This window comes from Ischnura elegans, chromosome 6 (assembly GCF_921293095.1).
Source record: "Ischnura elegans chromosome 6, ioIscEleg1.1, whole genome shotgun sequence".
Classification (NCBI taxonomy): Eukaryota; Metazoa; Arthropoda; class Insecta; order Odonata; family Coenagrionidae; genus Ischnura; species Ischnura elegans.
In genome coordinates, this window is record NC_060251.1 from 93,213,987 (window position 1) to 93,235,682 (window position 21,696).

General features: G+C 42.3%; 1 protein-coding gene across 2 annotated transcripts in view; it reads left to right on the forward strand.

Annotated features, from left to right (window-relative positions):
- The window catches only part of LOC124161196 (box A-binding factor-like), a 253,353-nt gene that overhangs the window by 138,853 nt on the left and 92,804 nt on the right, over positions 1-21,696 (forward strand). For both annotated transcript variants that reach the window (XM_046537444.1, XM_046537445.1), the window contains exon 2: positions 2,651-4,322. In XM_046537444.1, the coding sequence (XP_046393400.1) occupies positions 2,651-4,322 (1,672 nt within the window). The remainder of the gene's footprint in view (positions 1-2,650; positions 4,323-21,696) is intronic.

A 21,696-nucleotide genomic window follows, 5' to 3' on the forward strand; every position in this document is an offset into this window, starting at 1 on the left:
CCCTCTTGAGCAGACTGCCTTATCGTGGGGAGAGTCTCGGCATGGGCGTGTAGCGTACTTTACTATGTATCGGCGGTCGGTCTCGAGACTCCATTCATGAATCGAGCTTTCCTCGTTCGTTGTGTCATAGGTATTAATATATCATTTAATTCCCCCTAAGGCAGCCCGAGAGCGCAAGCAGGAACATATTTGACATTTTCACGAAAATGAAACCCACTTCGTATGTCAGCAGTCAAAGTGATCATTAATTCTGATGTAGCTTAACTGACATCTTCCGGAGTCCCACAATGGTGCAAAACCGGCCCCCTTTTGTTCATCACCTATACATAACATTTCTCTCAGGCTTCGTCAATGCTCTGGTCTTGCATATTCAATCGTCAGATTCGAGCTCCAATAAAATGTTGGCGATCGTTTGAATTTATATGCTATTGTCAGTCTTTTTGTTTCCCTCATAATTTTTCCTAATCGCTTTATCACCGGCCTCTAGTAATAGCGAACTTATCGAAACACATTTACTTTCCCAAACTCTCCAATATTTTAGGAATGAATTGTTCGTGAACAGGGAGGTTCAGTAGTCTTAACAAATGCCTCACGGTTTATGTTATCACTTTTGTAATTTTAAGTGATTAACTAGTTCATTGCAAACCGGTTTGGACCAGTTTTTTAATCTCAAACCGAAACGACGTAATTTTGACTTGGACTCACACAACCTGAGCTGTTATCATCGCTTTTATTGTGGAGGTGCCTTGGGGACGAATTACAGGGCGTCTTTTCTTAGATTCAGACCGCAAAACTCACCTTGTGGTTTGTTAATCGCCATAGCGAATGACACGAATTGAAAATTCGCTTAAACTCAAAGGGCATATCGGTTGGAATCATTGGAATCCTCGGTTTGAGAATTTTCTCAATCTGGATTTTCCTTCGAGTAAAGTAGCGCGAATCACATTAAACATCAGTTTTTAATCACCAAACGCATTCGATTGCATAATTAGGGTTGGCTTAGGTTTTGAAGTATCAGGACCACACAATTGTACCGTCGTAAAACAAATCCTCTGGTTTTGACCAACTTGACTGCTTTTGCAGCGTTACCAACGCCTAAAAAAATACCCCTTAGATCTAGATTAATTTTTTTTCATAAAATTCTACCATATTTTAATGTTTATTCTGTCATCCGAGGGTGAGATGAATCCAAAAAAACCAAGCAAGTATCATTAAAATCGACGCAGCATTTCTCGAGGAATAAATGTCGTCACTAACTCGATATTCGACTTTGTTTTATTTATTTAGGTACCTATAGATAAGTATTAAACGCGAACATGGTCAATCTGTAAGCTATGGAAGGATAGTGAATAGAAATGTGAGGAAAAACACTGACTGTACTTAACTGCATCACGCGTGCAACAAAGGGATCCCTTATTTTTCATCAAAGTAATGGAAATTTTTCAAACTTAATTTTTAATTGTGAAATGACAATTTTACTGGATGAAATTGGCTTTAAAGTAATTGATCCCTTGTATGCTCAAAATTTGAACGACTTACGCATGGCAATTCGATACCTGTCTTCATTTGTCTGTATTACCTGATGCATATACTTAAAATAGGATTGGTGTCGTGGCTTGAAAAATACAATATATTTTTTGGTGAGTAAGAAGAGGAAGGTCTTTCAATGGCAGTCACAGTAGTCGCAGAAGATATTGGAAAAGTTATAAATCTGTATTCATTCCTTGTGTAATAATTCTGACGTTCGGCTTTGGGGGAAGTTGTTGCCCGTTTCAAAAGAATAACTTGACCCCAGCTTGAGGTAACGTAGTTCAAGCAACTAATAACGTTACAGCTTAATATATGCATTACGATTTTTTATTTAGATGTCGCTATTTTAAATTATGTTTGGTGAACCGCATCCCTTTAGGGAACAATCTGTTCCGCTTCCCGCATGCCCTTCCAAAGCAGATATAATATTGATCAACCCTACTAAGCTTCGTCACAATGGTTTAGGAAAACCCGTTTTATTTGGTCAATTTTCTCTTATTATTTTAGCATTGCGATTGCAATCATAGCCACATTGTCTTCCGTTTCAGGCGAAGACAAATTTTTACCCTATTTTTAATGCATCAGTGAATGAAAATTGGAGATTCTTATAGTGTCATCCATAATAGTATTACTTTTATTCAGTAAAATAGTTTTGAATCTACTTTAAGGTTGTCAATCCTCGTATGGTGGGTGCACATACCCCTCCAAATAATACAATTAAGATAATAATATGATATAAGACGCTAATTCATTTAAACAATTAATAGCGCAAAATAAGTATCAGCTATAATAGAATGGAATTAGATACCCAAGAAGAGCACTTTTTTGGTGGATTTGCCATCCGATACATAAGGCAGCACAGACGAACAAAAATATCGAATCATCAAGGCAAGCTTATGCGCAAAAAAGTGTTCATCGTTGCTAAAATATCAAATTCAGTGCGATGGCAAAAAGTAGTTATCATTATAGAGAAAAATACAATGAATACTAAGTATTAAGATTATTTTACGATTTCTACCCGCAACAATTTTCCAAAATGACTTTGCGCCTCATGTCTTCTTCTCATTGGATGTAATTTTAATAAATATAACTTTAATATATTCTTTCTCTTGCTTTTTAGAGTCTCGGGCCAGTCCCCCTGCGAGCGGCCTGCCCTTCTACCAGCTCGCACCCGTGGGCACCGAGGGGACGAATCCGGCGTCCTCATTGGCGGACTCCTCTCCCACCAATCGGGAGCGCCTCTCTTCGCCCGAGGCCACGCCCACCTTCCCCCGCGCACGCGCCATGCACTTCTGCCCATCGGGTCGTAGAGTGAGGGGCGAAGGCGAGCACGAGGAGCCGGAAGAGGAGGAGGAGGGGGAGCCCTACGAAAGAGAGCCGGAGGGGAGGGGGGAGGACCGTTGCCTAGGTTACGACGGACGCCGGCGAAGGCACGACTCGGAGGGTTTCCCCGACTCGCCGCGTGGAGGCGCGGAGGAGGGCGGAGGTCGGCCGATCTTGCTGGACGTGCGTCAGTATCCATCGCGAACGGCTCGCTGCGTGACCTCATACGAGCCAGAGGCCGAGTGCGAAGCGGAGCAGAGGGACGTGTTGGATCAGGTGGAGGACTTGAGTCGCGTGGAGGGCGCGCTGTGGCCCGAGGGCGGTGGGCAGAGACCTTGGAAGCGCCGGCGCCTCAGGTCATCACCGGAGCGAAAAGATACCGACGACGACCCGGAAGGGGAACAGTCTTACGGGGAGTGCATGAGATTGCCGCGCTTCGCCGATGAACTGGGAGCGGGTGCGGCGGAAGAGTTGGGCTATCTGGATTGCGTGAGGGATCTGAGCGTGCACCAGCACCACAGTGAGGAAGAGGGCCGGACGGGAGAAGAGCACCACGCGGTGTCGTCTGTGGTGCGCGAGGGTGGGGAGGACTTCTTCTTGGGTCACCAGCGCTACGAGGGGACGGTGCGGGCCCAGGGGTCGGAAGAGGTCGAGCTGGAGGTGGTGCAGCAGCAACCGCACCCGGGGGTGATGCCGTACCCGGCGGGTGCCCTCGGAGAGGACCTGCGCCTCCGCGCCGACGACGCCGACGTCATCGGCGGACTGCGCAGGGACTCCTTCCCGTTCGGCGCCCTGTTCCCACACTTGGCCACGGCACCCGCGCACCACCATCACCACCACCACACCCAGCAGCACCAGAGGGCGCGGGTGGTGGACGTGGAAGAGGAGGAGGAAGCGGAGGATGAGGCCAGGAGACAACAGCAGCAGACTTACCGGAGGCTCATCGTCCACGGGGACGCTTTTCCCGGCCTCTCCCCCGAAATGAAGGAAGAAAGCGAGGAGGAAGACATCGTCCTCATGCAGCAACAGCACCAGCAGGGCATGAACGGAGGAGCCGCGGAAGGGAGGAAGGCCGATGAGGATGAGGGAGACAAGGGGGGCGAGGAGAGCCTGCACCAACAGCACCAAGGCGTGGTGAGCCACACCAGTTCGCACATCCTCTACTCTGGTTCGGTGGTGCAAGGCAGGAGGGACGGTTCGGATGTCGACGTTTCGGACGCGCAACCTCCCGGTCTCATCCAGGTGGCTCCCTCCGCCTCTACTGCCGCCTCGTCGTCGTTCACGAGCCTCACGGCCCTGCAGCCGACGCACAATCTGCAGCCGTCGTCGCTGGAGGCTTCGCCCGGGTCCGCATCGCTGTCGCCCATGGTGGCCGCCGGAGGGGAAGCAGCCGCCGCTGCTGTCATGTACGCCATGGACTTCCACCACAACGCGGGGTTCCACGACACCACGGCCCTGGGCCTCGGAAGGTGAGTCATTACCATTTCCTTTCTCGCTATACATTTACCCACTTTATGTATTAGTTCTGATTTAGTTCCAGTCACCATTCATCGCTCCTCGCATTAACGATTTTTTTTAGGTCCAATGAAAGGATATCAATTCCAAGTATTCACTAATTTCACGATTAATGGTTACGTTGTCAGCAAATGAATATCGTTTAATTCTAGTTCGGGATCAGAGGGCATGCACATACATGATAAACAAAAAGGGGCCAAATACGAGTCCTTGTGGGACTCTTGAGCTACATCAAAGTTAATTGTTAATTACACTTCTGACCTACGAAATAATGTAATTTTTTGTGAGCATTAAAGATATGTTCCTTATTTTTGCTCTTGGGTTGTCTGAATAGGGATTAAAAGACACAGGGTGCGTTTTCTTTAGTTTTTAGGGGCTTGTGAAAGTCAATTCAAAAGGTTTGCAAAAATAAAAGTAATTGAAAACAAAATAACTTGTAAAGATACCTTAATCACACCTTGTTATGATGGCAAAAGTAAATTTATTAGTTGAAGTAATCGTTGAGAACAATTATAAAATGTGAATTACTGGGATATTATATGAAATTTGAAAAATAGCGAAAAATGGTTAATGTTCAGTCACCTGTTAATGCAGCTCTGCGAACTGAAACTGTGAGTTCGTACCACCTTTTACAATGTTTACAATTTATTTCTAATGTAGCATACATGTTTTCGATACCTATAATGCGTCCAAATTAGGTACTTATTGTATGCTTCATACTTATGATAGGTCAACCCCTGCCAGCCATCCTGGAGGTGGGTTCGCGAGGTGCTAATTAGATGTATTTAGCGGATTGTCTCTTAGGGAAGGTAGTGTCGGAAGTAGGGAAAATGTATTGTTAGATTTAATTACCGGATACAATCCCCTGTTTGTATGTAAAAATTTTAGTTCTGGGAAGGGCTGAGTCATCGGCTTAGGGGCTGAGGTAAGCGGTCACCCAGGAGCAGGGTGGACACTGGACAGGTTTGTGCCCATCGTACGATCCCATTTGCTCTGCTCTTTGCCGTAAAAAGGTTTGGAATTACCCTCTCGTTTTCTTCGGTTTGTATTTTAAAGTTCGCAGATTCCGTTTCGTTGTGATGACGATGCTAGCCTAAGAAAGTGTACATCCCATATTGCATGTGGGAGTCCAAATGCATGCTGCATGCTGGTGATTGATCACCCCCTGCCAAACACCCTAGATGTGGCTCGCAGAGTATTATGAAGATGTAGATGTCGATCCCCTTAATAACCCCGCGATTTTCCTCTATAGGGTGTTTGGCAGGCGGAGTCCCATATGCATACAACACGGTCATATAAATATTAGGAATAATAACGATATATGCGTCCACATTTAAGCGAAGGCAAACCTTGTCAACGGTTAGTCATTCCTACTTATAGTAAATCCACATTAAAATGGAATGAGTAGTCCCACCGCGTGACGGCTTTAATTTTATTCATCGAGACACCGTTGCTATCCCTGGTAATTCTAGGGAAGAAAGATATTTTAATTCCCTCTGCCTTTCGGTCTTTTTCCTTAACTTTTTTCTCGTAATCACATGTAGCTTAGAATTACCGAAAACGAAGCATATTTTTACCTTCGTCCGACAAAAATATTCTCCGAATTTACTTAATAAATATAGCTCATTTTTATCAGGATATAAATGCCATTTCGGCGGGGCTACAAAAATTTAATTTAATATTATTGTACGTGCAGAATTTTACTTCTTATTGAGGTAATTAGCCATGTTTTGCTCTTCCAGGCTATGCAAATGTGTCACCCGAGGGTTTGTTGTTTCAAAACTATGGTTAAGAAAATGTATGCTTACGGATTCATTTGGTTTTTGAATCGTATTGCGGCGAATAGTCCTTGTAGAAGTCTCTTACATGTTATGAAGTTTTTCAGGAATTAACGTACCCAACCATTATCATGAGTGACCGCAAATTCAGCCGATAAAATATTTTGTATGTACAGCATGAAACATTCATTTTTTCCCAATGAATTTAGTGCTGTTACTGAACTTAAATCTTCTGCAAGATATTTCCTCATGAGTTTATAGCCGAGTTTACACAGTGCACATGTGAAATAACTTGGAAGTATTAATCTTTGAAAAACTTCTCATAAAGTAGGACGGGGTATTCGCAGGAAATATGCTCAAATTTCACCGGGATTTTTCGGTGAATTTGTAGAATAAATATCTTGACGCATCTGCCCGCGAGAACACGTTCATCTTGTAAACAAAGTTGTAATGGTGTTTATTTGGAGAATCTTTCCCTCCATACTGTGTTTTAGCTGTTTCTATTGTATGTACCTTCTTCCTGGGTTAGCTATCTTGTGTTTTCACTCAACATTTTTGAACTGGTGGTAACAATGGGAACGATGCTATTGCTGCTTGTGCCTATAGTACGGTAGGTTCTGTTTAAAGCTCAGTGTCCACTGGAGACTAAAAGTCTTGAGATAGAATCTCGTGAGTCGAGTTTGTGGAACTGGAAATGGAAAAGAAATTGCCACTCCTTAAGGCAACGTGCGACAAGTCTCGGAGAATTCAATAATTGTTATCAGTGGATACGCTTACTTCCCAACTCTCGTGTTAAAGTCTGAAAAGTCGAAACAATTTGCTCTTCAGAGACCGGTCTCAGGTATCAGATTGTTAATAATGGCGTAATTTTCAATTTCGTAACTACCAGATACTTCTCTTCACCTGTCGTCTTTACGTTGACACCATCCGCAACGTAGACATGGGTATAGGTCATACGACCTACGAAAGAGAGGTACTGCCGTGCATTTTCTCAGACTAAGCCGTAGTCCCCACTCTTGGCTTCACACATGAACGTTGTTCAAATCCGCCGATAGAATTTCAAAATCAAAGTGATCACTAATATCGTGGGACGATATTGATGAGAACAATATTTGCTTACACTCACACGTTTAATTGGTGGTAACGCATTGAGAAGCTTAGGTTTTCAATTATTATAGGCTGTATAATCAGAATATTTATGCAAATGAATTAAATGCTGTCACCATACGAGGTCTCCATTTAAGCCCTCGCAATGAGTGTTCGGAGTGAAAATATTAAATAAATTGTTTTATTACTCCAAAAAAGTACAGAATAGAATTAATTATATAAAAAGGAGTAACTTTAGGTAGCCATCAAGGACATCCTGTTTTATGGCTACCATCATTTACATAGGGTCATGCTGACAAAGAAACATTTTAGGAAACATTTTACACAAAGAAACATTTTACACAGCATTTGAATTGAAGTAAGTACGTACATGTATTACATGGTATTATATCAAAGAAAAATATCCTCCATACTTTGCATTCTAAACAACCAAGACTGTACATTTTTCATAATTGCGTTATTATTTTTTGCTTTCAGACATGAATCAGGTAATAAGTTATATACTTTTGGGCCTATAAACAAGAAACAACGTTTATACAGCGTAAGGTTAGGTCTTGGTAAAGTAATAAATATTCAACCAAAATAAATTCCGATCGCATAACAGTCAATTGGAATTAACCGTTCGGAATGATAACCGATGGGAATAATTCCCAACAGTATCATGCACACGACCGCGGCTACGTTCATTCTAGTTCTCCATTTCTCTCCTTCTCTAATTGGACCATAAATTCTCCTTATGGTCTTTTTTTTCAAATTTGTTAATGGTTTCTTCATCCTGACTTCACAATGCCCTTGTCTTGGCCTAATAAATTATTACTGGTCCAATAAGAGTTCTATAGATAATTAATATAATGTTAAATTCAATATGTTAAAATTTTTAACTTTATTCACCAATGGAAGGTCACTGAGTTTCCCTTGAATGATATTTCTTGGCACCCAAATGCACTATTTGCTATCCATACCCAAGTCACGTGACTGAATATCACGTTGCCATTGAGATGCTTAAGGTGTGTTGGGACCAGAGTGGTGACATCACCCTCCCTCTGCAGATTCTTACTCGTTATGTTCCAGCCCTATTTTGCGCTCAATGCTCACACGTGCCAATCCAGTGACGCGAGGAGTCACGGCCGGTGGGAGGGAGGGTGGGGGATGTTGGCCACCCGTGCCGAAATGTGCCCGTGCTACTCTCGGGTGGTCCAGACGCGCAATTGCTCCTTCTCATATCTCCTCATCATCATCATTCTGAGAACACAAACGTTCGGGATTGTCTCCTGAAGGGGTCCCTCACCTATGAATGAATGCTACGCAGCGCCTTTCTTATACGGATCCCTGCTTGACACAGCGAAGAATAAAGCTAGTCTAGCATAATGTAACGAGCCAATCTTTTCCATGATGTATTTTTTTTTGGCCTAACTTATGGCTAAGTCTGGCAAAACGATCTAGGATTCTGTAAATATTATCCATCATTCCCGTTGTTCTACCCAAGGGAGGGTTTCGATCAGGAACAGCGTGGTGGTTATAACCACTGAGTAGTTATTAGTTTCCAGGGTAGTATTTTCTCTGAGTTTGCGAAACAAAAAACGCCGATTATCAAAAGGAGCTTACTGTTAGCCTCCTTCAGGCTCAAACTAATATCTACTGGACTGGGTCTAGCAACACGAGCTAGGGTTCCTGGTAATTTTGGCCATGATTCCCTTCATTCTGCCCAAGAGGGTTTAAACCAGAATAAATATGGTGATATTAACTACCCTGTTTTCTCTCTGTGTGTTCATAAACGTCATAAAAAATACGACCGGAGAATAGGGGCGAGATAATTACAATATAAAATACATATGGGAACCAAGTACCAATTAATGTGTCTTCATGGAAATGCATTTATCTGACCAATTCCTTTATGAGTTTTTGACCTCTGTCCTCTGAATACGGAAATTAACCTTAAATCCCGAGAATAATTACACATTCATATTTTATATTTCGAGAAAATTTTGGTGCATCACGAAATCTCTATAGTTGAAATCGTTTTGTGGTGAATCAATCGTTTTGATGGTGCACTGGTAATTACAGTAAGATGCTCTTTTTAGACTTTAATCAGTATCATGGGGTGTAGGTCTTTAACGATTGAATGAAAAATATTTGGCCAACGTTTCGGTATATTTTTATACCTTCTTCAGGGATGTACATGAAAGGATATGATTACATTTATGAGATACATAAAGGCGTGAAGGGTTGTTAAAATGTTTTTTACCATGATAAAATAAAAAAGAAAAATATTTCTGTTATTAAGTATTTATAAAAGAGGCAATAATTTTGACGTACCATTTTTGGAAATTAATATGATTTATTTATTGATTTGTATTTAAGTTTATTAATCTCATAGTTAGGTATCAATTTTGAATTATTACTTTTTAATGTGCACACTTTTAAAGTAGGATCATTGTATTAGTTTAACTACACTCTTTTCTCCGTTTGCGAGGCTTTCGTTGGCTTTCATTTCTATGGCGATGACGGATGAGGGAATGACGGGGTGCGTGACATTTCCCGCCCGCCATTCTCTCGTTCCATTGGGGCCCACTCAACTCATTCGTCCGATCGAATCTCCTTTTTCCGCTTCGCGTCGAATTAAGATGGCTGGTGTCACATTTATTGGCCGTGATTCCCGCCCGTCCAGCTCCCTTGAATAGCCGCTGTGTAATTTTCCACGTCTCCGAGTCATGAGTTTAACCTTTGACCCCCGCCCGCGAGATGATGGCCGCGGTCCACGTGATCCATTGCGCTTTTGCGCCTTCTTCTTCTTCTCTTTCTTTTTCGGCGGCGGCACAAAAATTGCCGCTCCCCCCAAACGTTACGCGTCCCGGAGCATTCTTCGTCTCTTTTATTTCCCTTTCCTCCCCCTTCTCTTGGCTCCGTTATTAAAATAGCGCTCGTCCGATAACCCCTGGAGACCCCCTCGCCGACGCGGGTACCGGCTTTTTTTCGCGCACCCATTGCTGTTTTGTTTTTTTTTTTATTTGCGAGTCCATGGGCAGATAGCGAATGCGTACCACGGATGGCAAAACATCTTCTCCTCGAGAGAAAAAAGGGGTTCCCTTATATCGTCTTTTATTGGGATTCTAATTACGCTCGAGAGCCTCGCTCCGAGGGTGGAATTTCGAATCGAGAGAGTGGAAATAGTTTACTTCTTTTACTTGTAAGGGAAGTTTAAGGTTTTACCATGCGTGGAACGTTGTATGTTGTGGCTTTTTGTTTAAGGATACTAGTCCTGTGGCTTTGCTTTTGCGATCTTTTGTAAAGATTCCTAAAATAATATCTTAAGAACAAAAAATAAGGTTATACATTTGATTGGTGTCCGTCATGCTTCACTAATAAGATCGGTACAGCTCTGTAGTACGAAGCAGTGGAATGTAGTAAGTTAAGTTAACAGGAAGGACGAAGGACTAGAGATGGTGGGTGAGTAATCAAAACTTCTCGATGAGCAACAGAGGAGATAGAAGGTATGGGTAGAGCAAGCACTTAGCGGGAAGAGAATGTTGACAACAGTGTTAGAGGGAAGAATGCCTCGTTGGCGAAGGAGGTAGAGAATAAGATTTAATGAAAGGGAGTAGGTCTTATTGTTGGGTGGAGTGGAGGAATAAAAGGGGAGACGGCTGGATTGTTTCGCAAATCATCCACATAGACGTAGCTTAAACGGTCCAATACTGTTATCATGATAATTATCGATACAGGCTCTCGGAGACTAGGGATGATTGCTTCACCAGTTTTACATCCGTGAGAGAACAATGGCATGAGTTTTAATTACAGGAAGACCAATGTTATGAGGTTTTGTGATCCACCGCAAGCTAGAATTGTCAGACGCAAGATAAAAATAGGTTGGCAAAATATTGTGAAGGCGGAGGAATTCAACTGTTTAGGCATCAAATTAGAGGAAGACGGATACCACAGTATGAACATCACGAAGAGAATTTCGCTTGCATTAGTAAGGCATAAAAACTAGGAAAATAAATGTTGGCTTATCTTCTGGTGGTATGGCTTTGTTATTGACCTTTCGTTCAAAGGCCCAGTTTGAGATATTGCTGCCGTAGGTATCTATCTCTTCTCTTGGACTGGCATCGTGCTGATGGCTGCGTGTTTTCGTTTTGATGATGCGAGGCGTGCCTTTCCTTTGGGCGACTAATTGGAATGCGCGCGTGGGCCCGTCCCTCACCCCCTGCCCCCGCTGCAGGGTCCCCAGAATCAAATCAACGCCCCCGTTTGTTTATTTTCCGGACCGCAGTCGCTCTCGCTGTCTCCGTATCGTCGCTTGATGACGCGCGCTGGCGATTTCGCCACCTTGATCTTTTGGTAGGGGGACCCCTTTGTTGGCGAAGGCATTCCTTCGCGCTGAAACAATCTACCCATTCATCCACTCTCTGGTCTGTGATCATGAGGAATATGACGTCATAATCACTTGGCAAGGTATATATCTAACGATCTGATAGTTGGATTATTCTTCCTCATAGAATAATCCTCCAAGATTGTTAGAACATTCATTGCTTATGCTTGGTTTCGCTATTTAGTGGACCTTCTTCGCTTCTATAGCATTGAAGTGTTTTTCCCCGTCCCGTCCCTTCCGCACCTTTCCTCTCCCAGAGGCGTCGTCGGGCTCCTATCGCGGCGACGCCTCTTTCCTTTTCCCTTCCTCTCTTCCCCCTCCCCGGGTGATCCGGCGTATAAGCCACTGGCTTGGTTCCCGGCCCCGGTGCGTTTTATCCTCGAACGGCTCCCCTGATCCCTCACACATTGGCATGGTAGGTATATGTAGGAGCTTAGAGTAAGGATTGGGTGCACATATCACAATGCAATGGAATATATTGAGATGATTTTCACTTTGCTCGCCAAAGAATAGTCACAAAGCTTTGTTTTCCATTATTTTCACCAATGGAATGTCACTCAGCTACCCTGTAACGATTTTTCCGCAATGCACAGCAATGGTGAACCATTACATACCTTATTACTAGTGTTTTGACAATGTACTTGAACATGTAATGTACTTGAACATGTAATATACTCCAAATCTCGTGCGAGTAATCGTTACATTTTAGTGATCAATAGTGCAAATTTAATTCCAAGCTCGCCAATCGAATGGCAGTTCCGCGGCACAAACATCCTCCAAAGGTGTAAATTTTTGGAAGAACATATGCGTTTATGCCTAAAGTACGTAAATCAAATATTATCGTTATTTTGTACAATGTTATTAAATAATAATTAACATGCTTGAAGGCAAGTTAATACTCCCTGATTTAGAAGTTGTTGACAGTGACTGCATCATGCTCTGGAAAAAAATTAAAGGCAATTATAATGGCGATTGTATTCCTTCTGCTTACATTTTCAAAAATAAATTGTGATAAAGAATTTGTAATTATTTACATATTTGATATTGGAATTGAGGCCGACTACATTATGTCAATATTTTCCCCATCATTGCTCATTACTATCCCATTTCCAGTTCAAGCATTTTTTGATGTGTCGGTCGACTTCAATGGCATATGAGCCCTGAATCTCTTGATTAAGAGACAAGTGCATGATTCACTAGGCCCACGAGGTACTCTCTGAGTAATTTGAGCAATCTTCAACTTTAATTGCTTATTAGTGGTTAGCGTACTTCGCCTCGAATCTATAAGTCGCTGGTTCAAGTCCAAAAGAAGTCAATTTATTTTTTTTATAATTTTTGCGACGGTCGGGTGGTGGAGAGGATTTGTCCGCATGCCAAACCGAAGGTCCCTGATTCGAGTACCGCCTGGGTAGGCTGTACCTATCCCGGGTATGGTTGTTTTAGATACTCTATCTTTGTTAATTGCTAGCATCCCCAGATGTAAATGCCATAAAGGTGCGGTTTTCGGGGAGGTGAAGTTAAGCAAAAAAATAAATATCCCCTAATTCTTTTGAATAGGCAACATTTGACTTCTGATCCTTAATTTTTTACATGCAGAGTTTTGTACACGAAGACACTTGGGAGGGTTATTGCGTTAATGCTTGAATGAGTCGAGGAGATTGTCGGAATATTATCGGCTATTATTCGCTCTTCTGCTAATCCGGAGAGGATAAGTTTAACGTAGCTCGAGACAAGCGTCATATAATGTCTTTGCACGCTCGTGTGGTTTCCACTTTCGTTCTTATCGCGGTGCTCTCTTCGTTCGACCTCTCACGGCTACAGTGTCGATTCCTTTGTTGTCGGATCACGCCTCGAGGTAGTCTTTTGTTTCGTTTTCCTTCAGGCCACTCACTTGCCGCTATATCTTCGTTCACTCATTCCATTTATCCATTGATTTTGCTCTGAATTTCAAATTCCAGTCGAAAGAAGCACAAAAACGTATGCAATCACAGAATCGGCCTATCAGACCCTTCGCTCTCGTGTGGTCACACCAAGAATTTGTGGCGAGCGTATAGAAACCAGTGGAGGACTTCCTCCGTGAACTTGATGAAGTACAAAGGAAAGCTGCGCGATTCGTCGACTGCTACGGGTGTACATAAAGCCTTGAGCAGATGTTAAACGAATTAGGTTGGGAGCCACTAGAGACTGCCACTAGAGACTCGGAGGCTGCGCGATAGTCTTGTATGGCTGGAGTAATTGCGAATATATATCTTTCAGAGCGACTAGGGGAGCATCATATCAGATCCCCGCTAATTGGAGAGATTGGGGAAAAATATACTAGGGAAAATCTGTTGAAATGTTCACGTTAATATTGCTTCCTTAACTAACGTAAAGGAAGCATTATTTACGTCATTTGGCATCGAAGCAGTTACTTTGTGAACCAGGTATCGGATGGCAGCAGGCTAACTACTAGGCCGTCAAAGCGGGAAGGGGCAGTAAAAATCGAGAGGATGATTTTACGATTGTAACTTTATTGTAACGAAACTAGGAAGGGATGAATCGAAGGAACTATGGGATATCCATCTCTGTAGTCTCCTCTTGTGTGGCTGTAATTAAATTGATGTCTTGTTGGCTGGGGGCATGTGCGGAATTTTGGAGGGGGGCCAGGGAGAGATCTCTACCCCCAACTTAAATGGTAATTTGCTCGGAAGACGTATGAACACTGTACATTCAGGTACTATGAAAACGAAAATATCAAAAGTTTAAATACATTTTAGATGCCGTTTTCAGAAGCTGATTTCAAATTGTTCTAGGGAAGGCCTTTGGGACCCCCTTTTGGGGGATCGGGTTGGTGTGGTGGCTAGAGTGTTGGCTTCCCACCCGGTGAGCTCGGGTTCAAATCCCGGCAGCGGCAGAGAATTTTCATAGACTGCCCGATCCCTGCTTGAATGTTGTGTGGATGACATTTCAAGCGCAACACTCCGTCCGTCGGATGGGACGTTAAGCCGTGGTCCTCTTGGCGCATTTCGTTAAGAGCAGGCTAACGCCGACGCCGGGTTTCTCTCCACCCTTGCTTCCACACCCTTCCCTCACGGCGCAAACGACCTCAGCTGTCGGTCGCCTCCTCCAAATACCATACCTTTGGGACCCCCCTGTTTCACTGGGAGGTTATTCCATATTCCCTGAACCCCCGGCAGGGTTGTCGGCCCACCTTCTCCCAACATAAAACTCTAAGCTCCGCCCATGGTTAGGGAGAAGGATCGTATTCGCTGCTTGTTCGTTTCCGATACGTGAGTTTTACGTGCTTCCGAACAGAGTTGGTTCTCTCTGCTTGGGGAATCGAGGTGTCGTCACGAACGAGTGGCTTTTATGTTCCTTCCACTCGTCTAACCAGACTCTGACGACGAGGTCGCTGACACTTCGCGGGCGTCGATAACGACAACCGCGAGTGCCCATTTTTCCACGACTCCCATCATTTCTCGTTTGGGAGCAAGTGTCGTGTTCCCATGGCATCCGGTTCATTATGCTCCCTCTACACCCGCGATATGTCGCTTCTTCCACAGCCCTGTACGTGCCGACACCCGAGTTGTTGCCTCCCAGTTTTTCTAGCGCGGAGACTTGATGTTTTTTTACATTTCGTTCATCGCTTATCATTCAGTTCCCAGTTGGTTTCCTGAAAATTTTTAAGCTCACCTATTTTACTGCTAGCCTGACGTCTCGCTACAACTTATTCGTTCAAAACAACTCGTAGAGTGCTTTAATCAAGGGATCACTTTCTCTGCTTGTCTAACCTGTAGAACCTTGGACTTATGATGGATTAAATATTGCTTCGTAATATCCTAAACTCGACTTCTCACTGTCCTGTACTCTTTGCTCTGTTGAATTTTAGAATGCCAGCTCGATCCACCCGCTCACTCTCTCTAATCCATCGACCCAGTCCGTTCCTTTTTAATTTTTATATTGTTATCATATTTTGTCATTTATTGTTTTTGTTAAAATTTTCACTCGAAATTGGCGTCACGGCTATATGTGAAATATGATTCAAAGAAATAAATAGAAGAAATTATCGAGGAAATGCCGGCGTCGTACATTTTTCGTTGTCACCACAAGTGCTAATTTTCCGAGGAAGAAAGATCCTTTACCAGTTAGTTCACTTTAGGATGTACGGGTTCACACTAGGAGATTTGGGTTCGAATCTTGCTCGAGGCAGATCACATATTCTCAATGGAATTTTTGCACCGCAGTATGCTATCGTAAAAGGAGCACTGACTAATAATTTTCCACTTTTTTAATAGTTTAATTCTTTCACCCATTATAACCCAATTTTGCTCCTGAGTGACATCAAAAATGTTTAAATTTTCAGCTCCATTCAGGAGAGATCTAAACTACGTGTTCTTTTGTGTTGCATAGTTTAATGGCGAAATAACTTGCTGCCACGATTATTGTGATTGAGTAGAAAATTTTCACATTTTTAATACGTGAAATCTTGCAATCTGTTTTCTTCCCGAAGCAGCTCTGGGTTAGAAAGGGTTAAACATGTTCCTATGCCATTAGGGGCTCATCACACCCTGTATAAGTTCTTGTCAAATTACTTCTATTTTTCACGCATCGTCATCTTAAAATTTCCAACATGCATGAATGTCTTGTGCCTTTTTCTACATTGCCTGTATCTTGAGCGTAAATTTTTACTTATGAGATTATACTGAGATGAATTTTTTCAAACTTCAAGTATAGATACATATTTGCGGGGACCCTCACGATGTACCTTGAAGATTACAAGATTATGGCGCAATTTTTAAACGAGTAATCTCTCTCGAGGAAAGACAGGTCTAAAGATTCCTGCGTTCTTTTAAAATAATTTTACAATCAAAGTTTTTGAAACTGCTCTCCTTGCATTACTAATTCAAGCGAACGTATTTCCCCTCTATTACCCTTTCTGTCGCCGGTTTTGGTGTCATGGTCCCTCTAGTTTCCTCAATGTGTTATCTTCCCGGTAACTTGTCCACAGCTAGCGGCGTTATTATGCAGCAACTCTTTTGAAGATTAATTAAGGCCGTAGCGAATAGCGTAATTTTTGGCCTTGTTTTGAGTATTTAAAATCCATAAATGTATTTAATTTATAATGGAATTCACCAAACGATGTGGATAGCTTGGCCTATTCATTTGTTTCGGAGTATTTTAGTATTTGTTACGAGCGATTAAACCATTTGAAGAGCGCCCAAGGATTCTTTCAATAATGTCAATGACGACCTTGTAATATCCTCTCATGTTTATTTAAGAAGCTTCAAGCGATATTTTCTACACAGGCTATGTCATCAGTGAATAACGCTCCGTTTGGCGAGCCACTAAACATCTTGTATGAGAAGTTTATTTTTGCTGTAATTATTTTATCTTGCTCTCTACATTAAAAACATCACCTTTCTTTAAATGTTACAATTTTCCTTCGTTTTCCAGCATTTAAAATATGTATGGGCTGAGTGTCATTTTCCTTCCTGCATCAATACCTTGGATTTCTCGCTTCAGTGAGAACCTTGCCTTTGCCGTGGTTACATTTAACGGCATCGAACCCGCATTTATGGCAGTTGTGCCTGAGGGTCAATTATGTGCCTTGCCGTCACCTTATCTCCATCGTGCTCTTTTTCCGTTTCCACTGAAAAGTGACTCTGAACTCGCGGCTGTAAAATTTGAAAATAATATACATAGCAGTTTCGTGGAGGTCTGAATAGTTTTTATTTTTCGCGATAAAATCCATTTCAGCCTCACTTACCTCGGGCCTTCCTGGATATAGGACTTGTTTGGAGTAATATTAGATATTTTTGTGAGATTTTTCACTTTAAAATGGACTTCCGGTTATTCTTCAAGTGTAGATCTAGTGTAATTCCACTGGCTTGAAGGAAGGGAGTTAAATTCTTCATGTTTAAGACCTAATTTTTGTTACATCGTCTCACTAGTAATTTTTACTATCACCAGAGATAGTGAGTAAATGTATAAAATTCTTCGTTAAAACTGTCGTGGGTACTCGTCATGTTAAATAAAAACGTTTGGGATATTTCGCCGCGTCAAATTTTTTTGGTGGCCTCAACGTATCCCGACCGTTGCTGGTCGCTTTCTTAAAGGAATCTTGAGAAAGATCCAGATTCCCTTGAGAAAGAGACCAGCATCGGTTGGGAAACGTTGAAGCCACCCAAAAATTGACACGGCGAAATAACCCAAAAGTTTTTATTTCACAAAACTGTATAAAAGTTACCATTGTTACCAAGTTACCATTACCGTCAGTTACCATTGACGGTTACATTTAAGGTATTATTTACTTATATTCGTTACATTTGAATATATTTTATAAAAAAATTGTACTCTAGTTATGGGTTTCGGGAGGTAGTCTTTAATCTTCAATTATGGTTGCACCGACTTGCGTACGGCGAGAACTTTACGTAAACTGACGTATTCCAACGGCCAAAGTATCAACCGAAAGCAATGAGTTGAAATTGCATTTTTAGGAAACATTGAAAATATCCCATAACGCTGATCGGTAAAGCTTTTCAGGGAGTAACAAACTTTAATGAGGTCTAATGAATAAAATTTTTATTCGTGATCTCTCAAATCAATAGCTTTTCAATGCCATTCCTCTTGACTTGCGAATTCTATTTTGCAGCATATTGATTAAAGGTGTATCGCTCTGCACTAATCGCCGTGATGCAGGTATTTTTGACAACCGATTAAAAAGGGACCGGAGTGACGACAGGAATCTACCTCCCCTATGCAGTCCGATTGCGCTCACCACACTTGCTCGCCCCTTTCCGCCGCTTGTTTCGTTTGCGTCGCCATCCACCTGCACACGTGCGGAACCGTTGAAGACTTGGGCGGCGAAAGAGAGGCCGGACTCCACTAACGGATGGCACATCTACATACTGTCCCGCTAGCCGTCTCAACAGCTACCGTGAATAAGTAGTGACTTTCGCATACCGTGAAAAAACCTGGAAAAAGCTGTGAATAGGGTAGTTTCCTTGATCAAAGACAACGAAAGGCATCGATTGCGATTCGTTACCCACCATTACTGTATTCATAATAGAAAAATTATTTGGTTTTAGAAATGCCAGTTTAGACGAATGGCAATGGTAAATTTTATCCTCATTTGAAAAAAGCCAGATTGGCGCCCATGCGATTCCACTCCACGTGACGTCACAGGGACCTAGTTTCTATACGAGTAGATAGGAGTTTTACATCGTCTGAGATTACCAATGCATGCATGAGCCACAGAGCTCAGGGAAACATGTCTTAAAGATCACCTATTAAAACTGGCTATGGTAGGAAAGTTTCCTTCGTTTGATAAGGTATTAATAATCCTTATTTAAGCCAAGCGCTACCCACTAGCAGGGTACTCTGCTACCTGCTAGCATCCTGCGTCGTATCAGCGCTCAAAGCCTCGCCCCAAGGTCTCCTCACTTGCGGCAGCGGGAACCAGAATGACGTCAAACGGGCTTTTTCCCAGCACTCATACTTGCGCGTCGCGTTTTCGCGCGCTTGAAAATTTTCACTTTTCATTTAATCGCGAAAAATAGATATCGTCATTTAAAATACTAAAATCGTGAAATTCGTACCCCAGGAGTAATTATCTTTCGATTTAGGCAATGAAATAATAATAGGAAACCACCCTATTTCGTCCTCAAGCCTTAAAAATCTCTCAATTTTGATATTACGATCGTAAAACTGCGATTGACAGATTAAAAGAAGAATGGATATTTCGATCATATTTCAAGGACAGTCACGCGCAGACATGGCCACGGATTTATCTGGACACGTATATTTGAAGCGTAAGTAATTATTGGTCCGTGTGTCATGATGACAGAAAATGAAACCTTAAGCCAATGCCAAAGCCGGAAGACTGGCGAACACATTGTTCATTAACACTTCAGAAAATTTAGATACTTCTTAACTTCCCTTTCACCCTGGTCCCTCCATTTTCCCACTCACAACCTTAAGCTGGAGCTGAATAGGGTGGTTTCCTATTATTTTTTTATTGCCTATATCGGAAGATTATTACTCCTGGAGTACGTATTTCACGCTTTTAGATTTTTAAATGACGATATCTATTTTTCGCGATTAAATGAAAAGTGAAAATTTTCAAGCGCGCGAAAACGCGACGGGTAAGGAAATCTCTCCGTGTGACGTATTTCTGGTTCCCCCTCCCGCCTTGTGAGGTGACCTTGATCGAGGCTCTGAGCGCTGATAGGACGCAGGATGCTAGCGGGTAGCTGAGTACCTTGCTGGATGGTAGCGCTTGGCTTAAAAAAGGTTTATTAATACCTTATCAAACGAAGAAAACTTTCCGACCTTAGCCAGTTTTAATAGGTGATTATTAAGACATGTTTCCCTGAGCTCTGCGCCTCATGCATGCATTGGTAATCTTAGACGATGTATAACTCCTATCTTCTCCTATAGAAACTAGGTCCCTGTGACGTCACGTGGAGAGGCATCGCATGGGCGCCAATCTGGCCCTTTTCAAATGAGGATAAAAATGGACCATTGCCATTCGTCTAAACCGGTATTTCTATAACGAAATAATTTGTACATTATGAATACAGTAATTGTGGGTAACAAATCGCAATCAATGCCTTTCGGTTTCTTTGATGAAGGAAACTACCCTATTTTGCAAACGATATGAGACGTCACTTTGATTGCTGCGTTTGCATTCACGGTGTCTGTTAAATTTGTAGTTATCGTGCGGCCGATGGTTTTTACGTGATCAATATTTCTGTCTAAAATGGGTCATCTACAAACCGCGAATTTGAAGACATTTAGACCGTGAAAACCTGGAAAAACCGTGAATTTTTATAATTTAGGTTGAGTGGGAACCCTGTATTAGGACACCAGCCGTTGACAAATGAAAAGGAAATAAAATTCACTAACTCTTGGTTAACTATGTGGTATTACATTATTTCCTGGATATAGACAGTTACTTATACCACTTATTTTATAAGAGCGCGACCCGGGTTTCAATGAGTAATCATCATCATCAGGCGCTAATTATAATTTGTTTATCTAATTAACTAATTAATTTGTTTAATTATTTTTTGTTTATTTAGGCTTAGATTGCTTGAACAATTGAGAATGGATATCTTTCAGGGCGACACAGAGAAAATATATTAGAGCCAGACTATATTTCCAGGTCCGATAGAAGCGATAAACATATTATAATTAGCGCCTGATGATGATGATTACTCATTGAAACCCGGGTCGCGCTCTTACTCTTATATAAAATAAGTGGTATAAGTAACTGTCTATATCCAGGAAAGAAAAGGAAATACTCTTACGAAGTTCCGCCTAGCGTATTGTGGGAAGATTTTCGGATGAGAAAGTAAAAGAAAGGTGCTATTTCGCACTCGTCCGACCGCACCTTGACTATGCAGCGAGCGTATGGGATCCGGTGCAGGAAGACTTAATCCGCTTACTGATTAAAATACAAAGGATGGCTGCGCGGTTCGTAAAAACCTGCACGGGCGTACAGACAGTGTTACCCAGATGTTAAGCGTATTAGGTTGGGAGCCGTTGGAGACTCGGAGGCTGCGCGTTAGGCTTAGATTGCTTGAACAATTGAGAATGGATATCTTTCAGAGCGACACAGAGAAAATAATATTAGAGCCAGACTAAATTTCCAGGTCCGATAGAAGCGATAAATTAAGAGGGATGTTTTACCGAACGGATAGATATGGGAATTCGTTTTTCCCCCGAACTATAAAGGACTTTAATAAATGCTAGTCCAAACTTAGTTTAAGCACTTCTTTTTTTATCTGTAAACGGCTGGTGTCCTACACGCCACACGCCTTTTAGGTGGCTTGCGGAGTATTATGTAGATGTAGATGTATCAAAGGCCTTATTGTTCGGGGGAAATTCCTATTCCCATGCCTTCGGTTAAATATCTCCCTTAATATATCGTTTCTGCCGGGCTTGGAAACGAATTGGGGTCTAATATGCTGTTTCCACTTTTTAGCTCTTATGGCATTCCCAGAGCCTCAATAAATCACTCATTCACCTGTCAATAGTCAAGCCTCTCTCCTATTGAGAAACATGCACCAATTACTATTAATGTTATTTTAA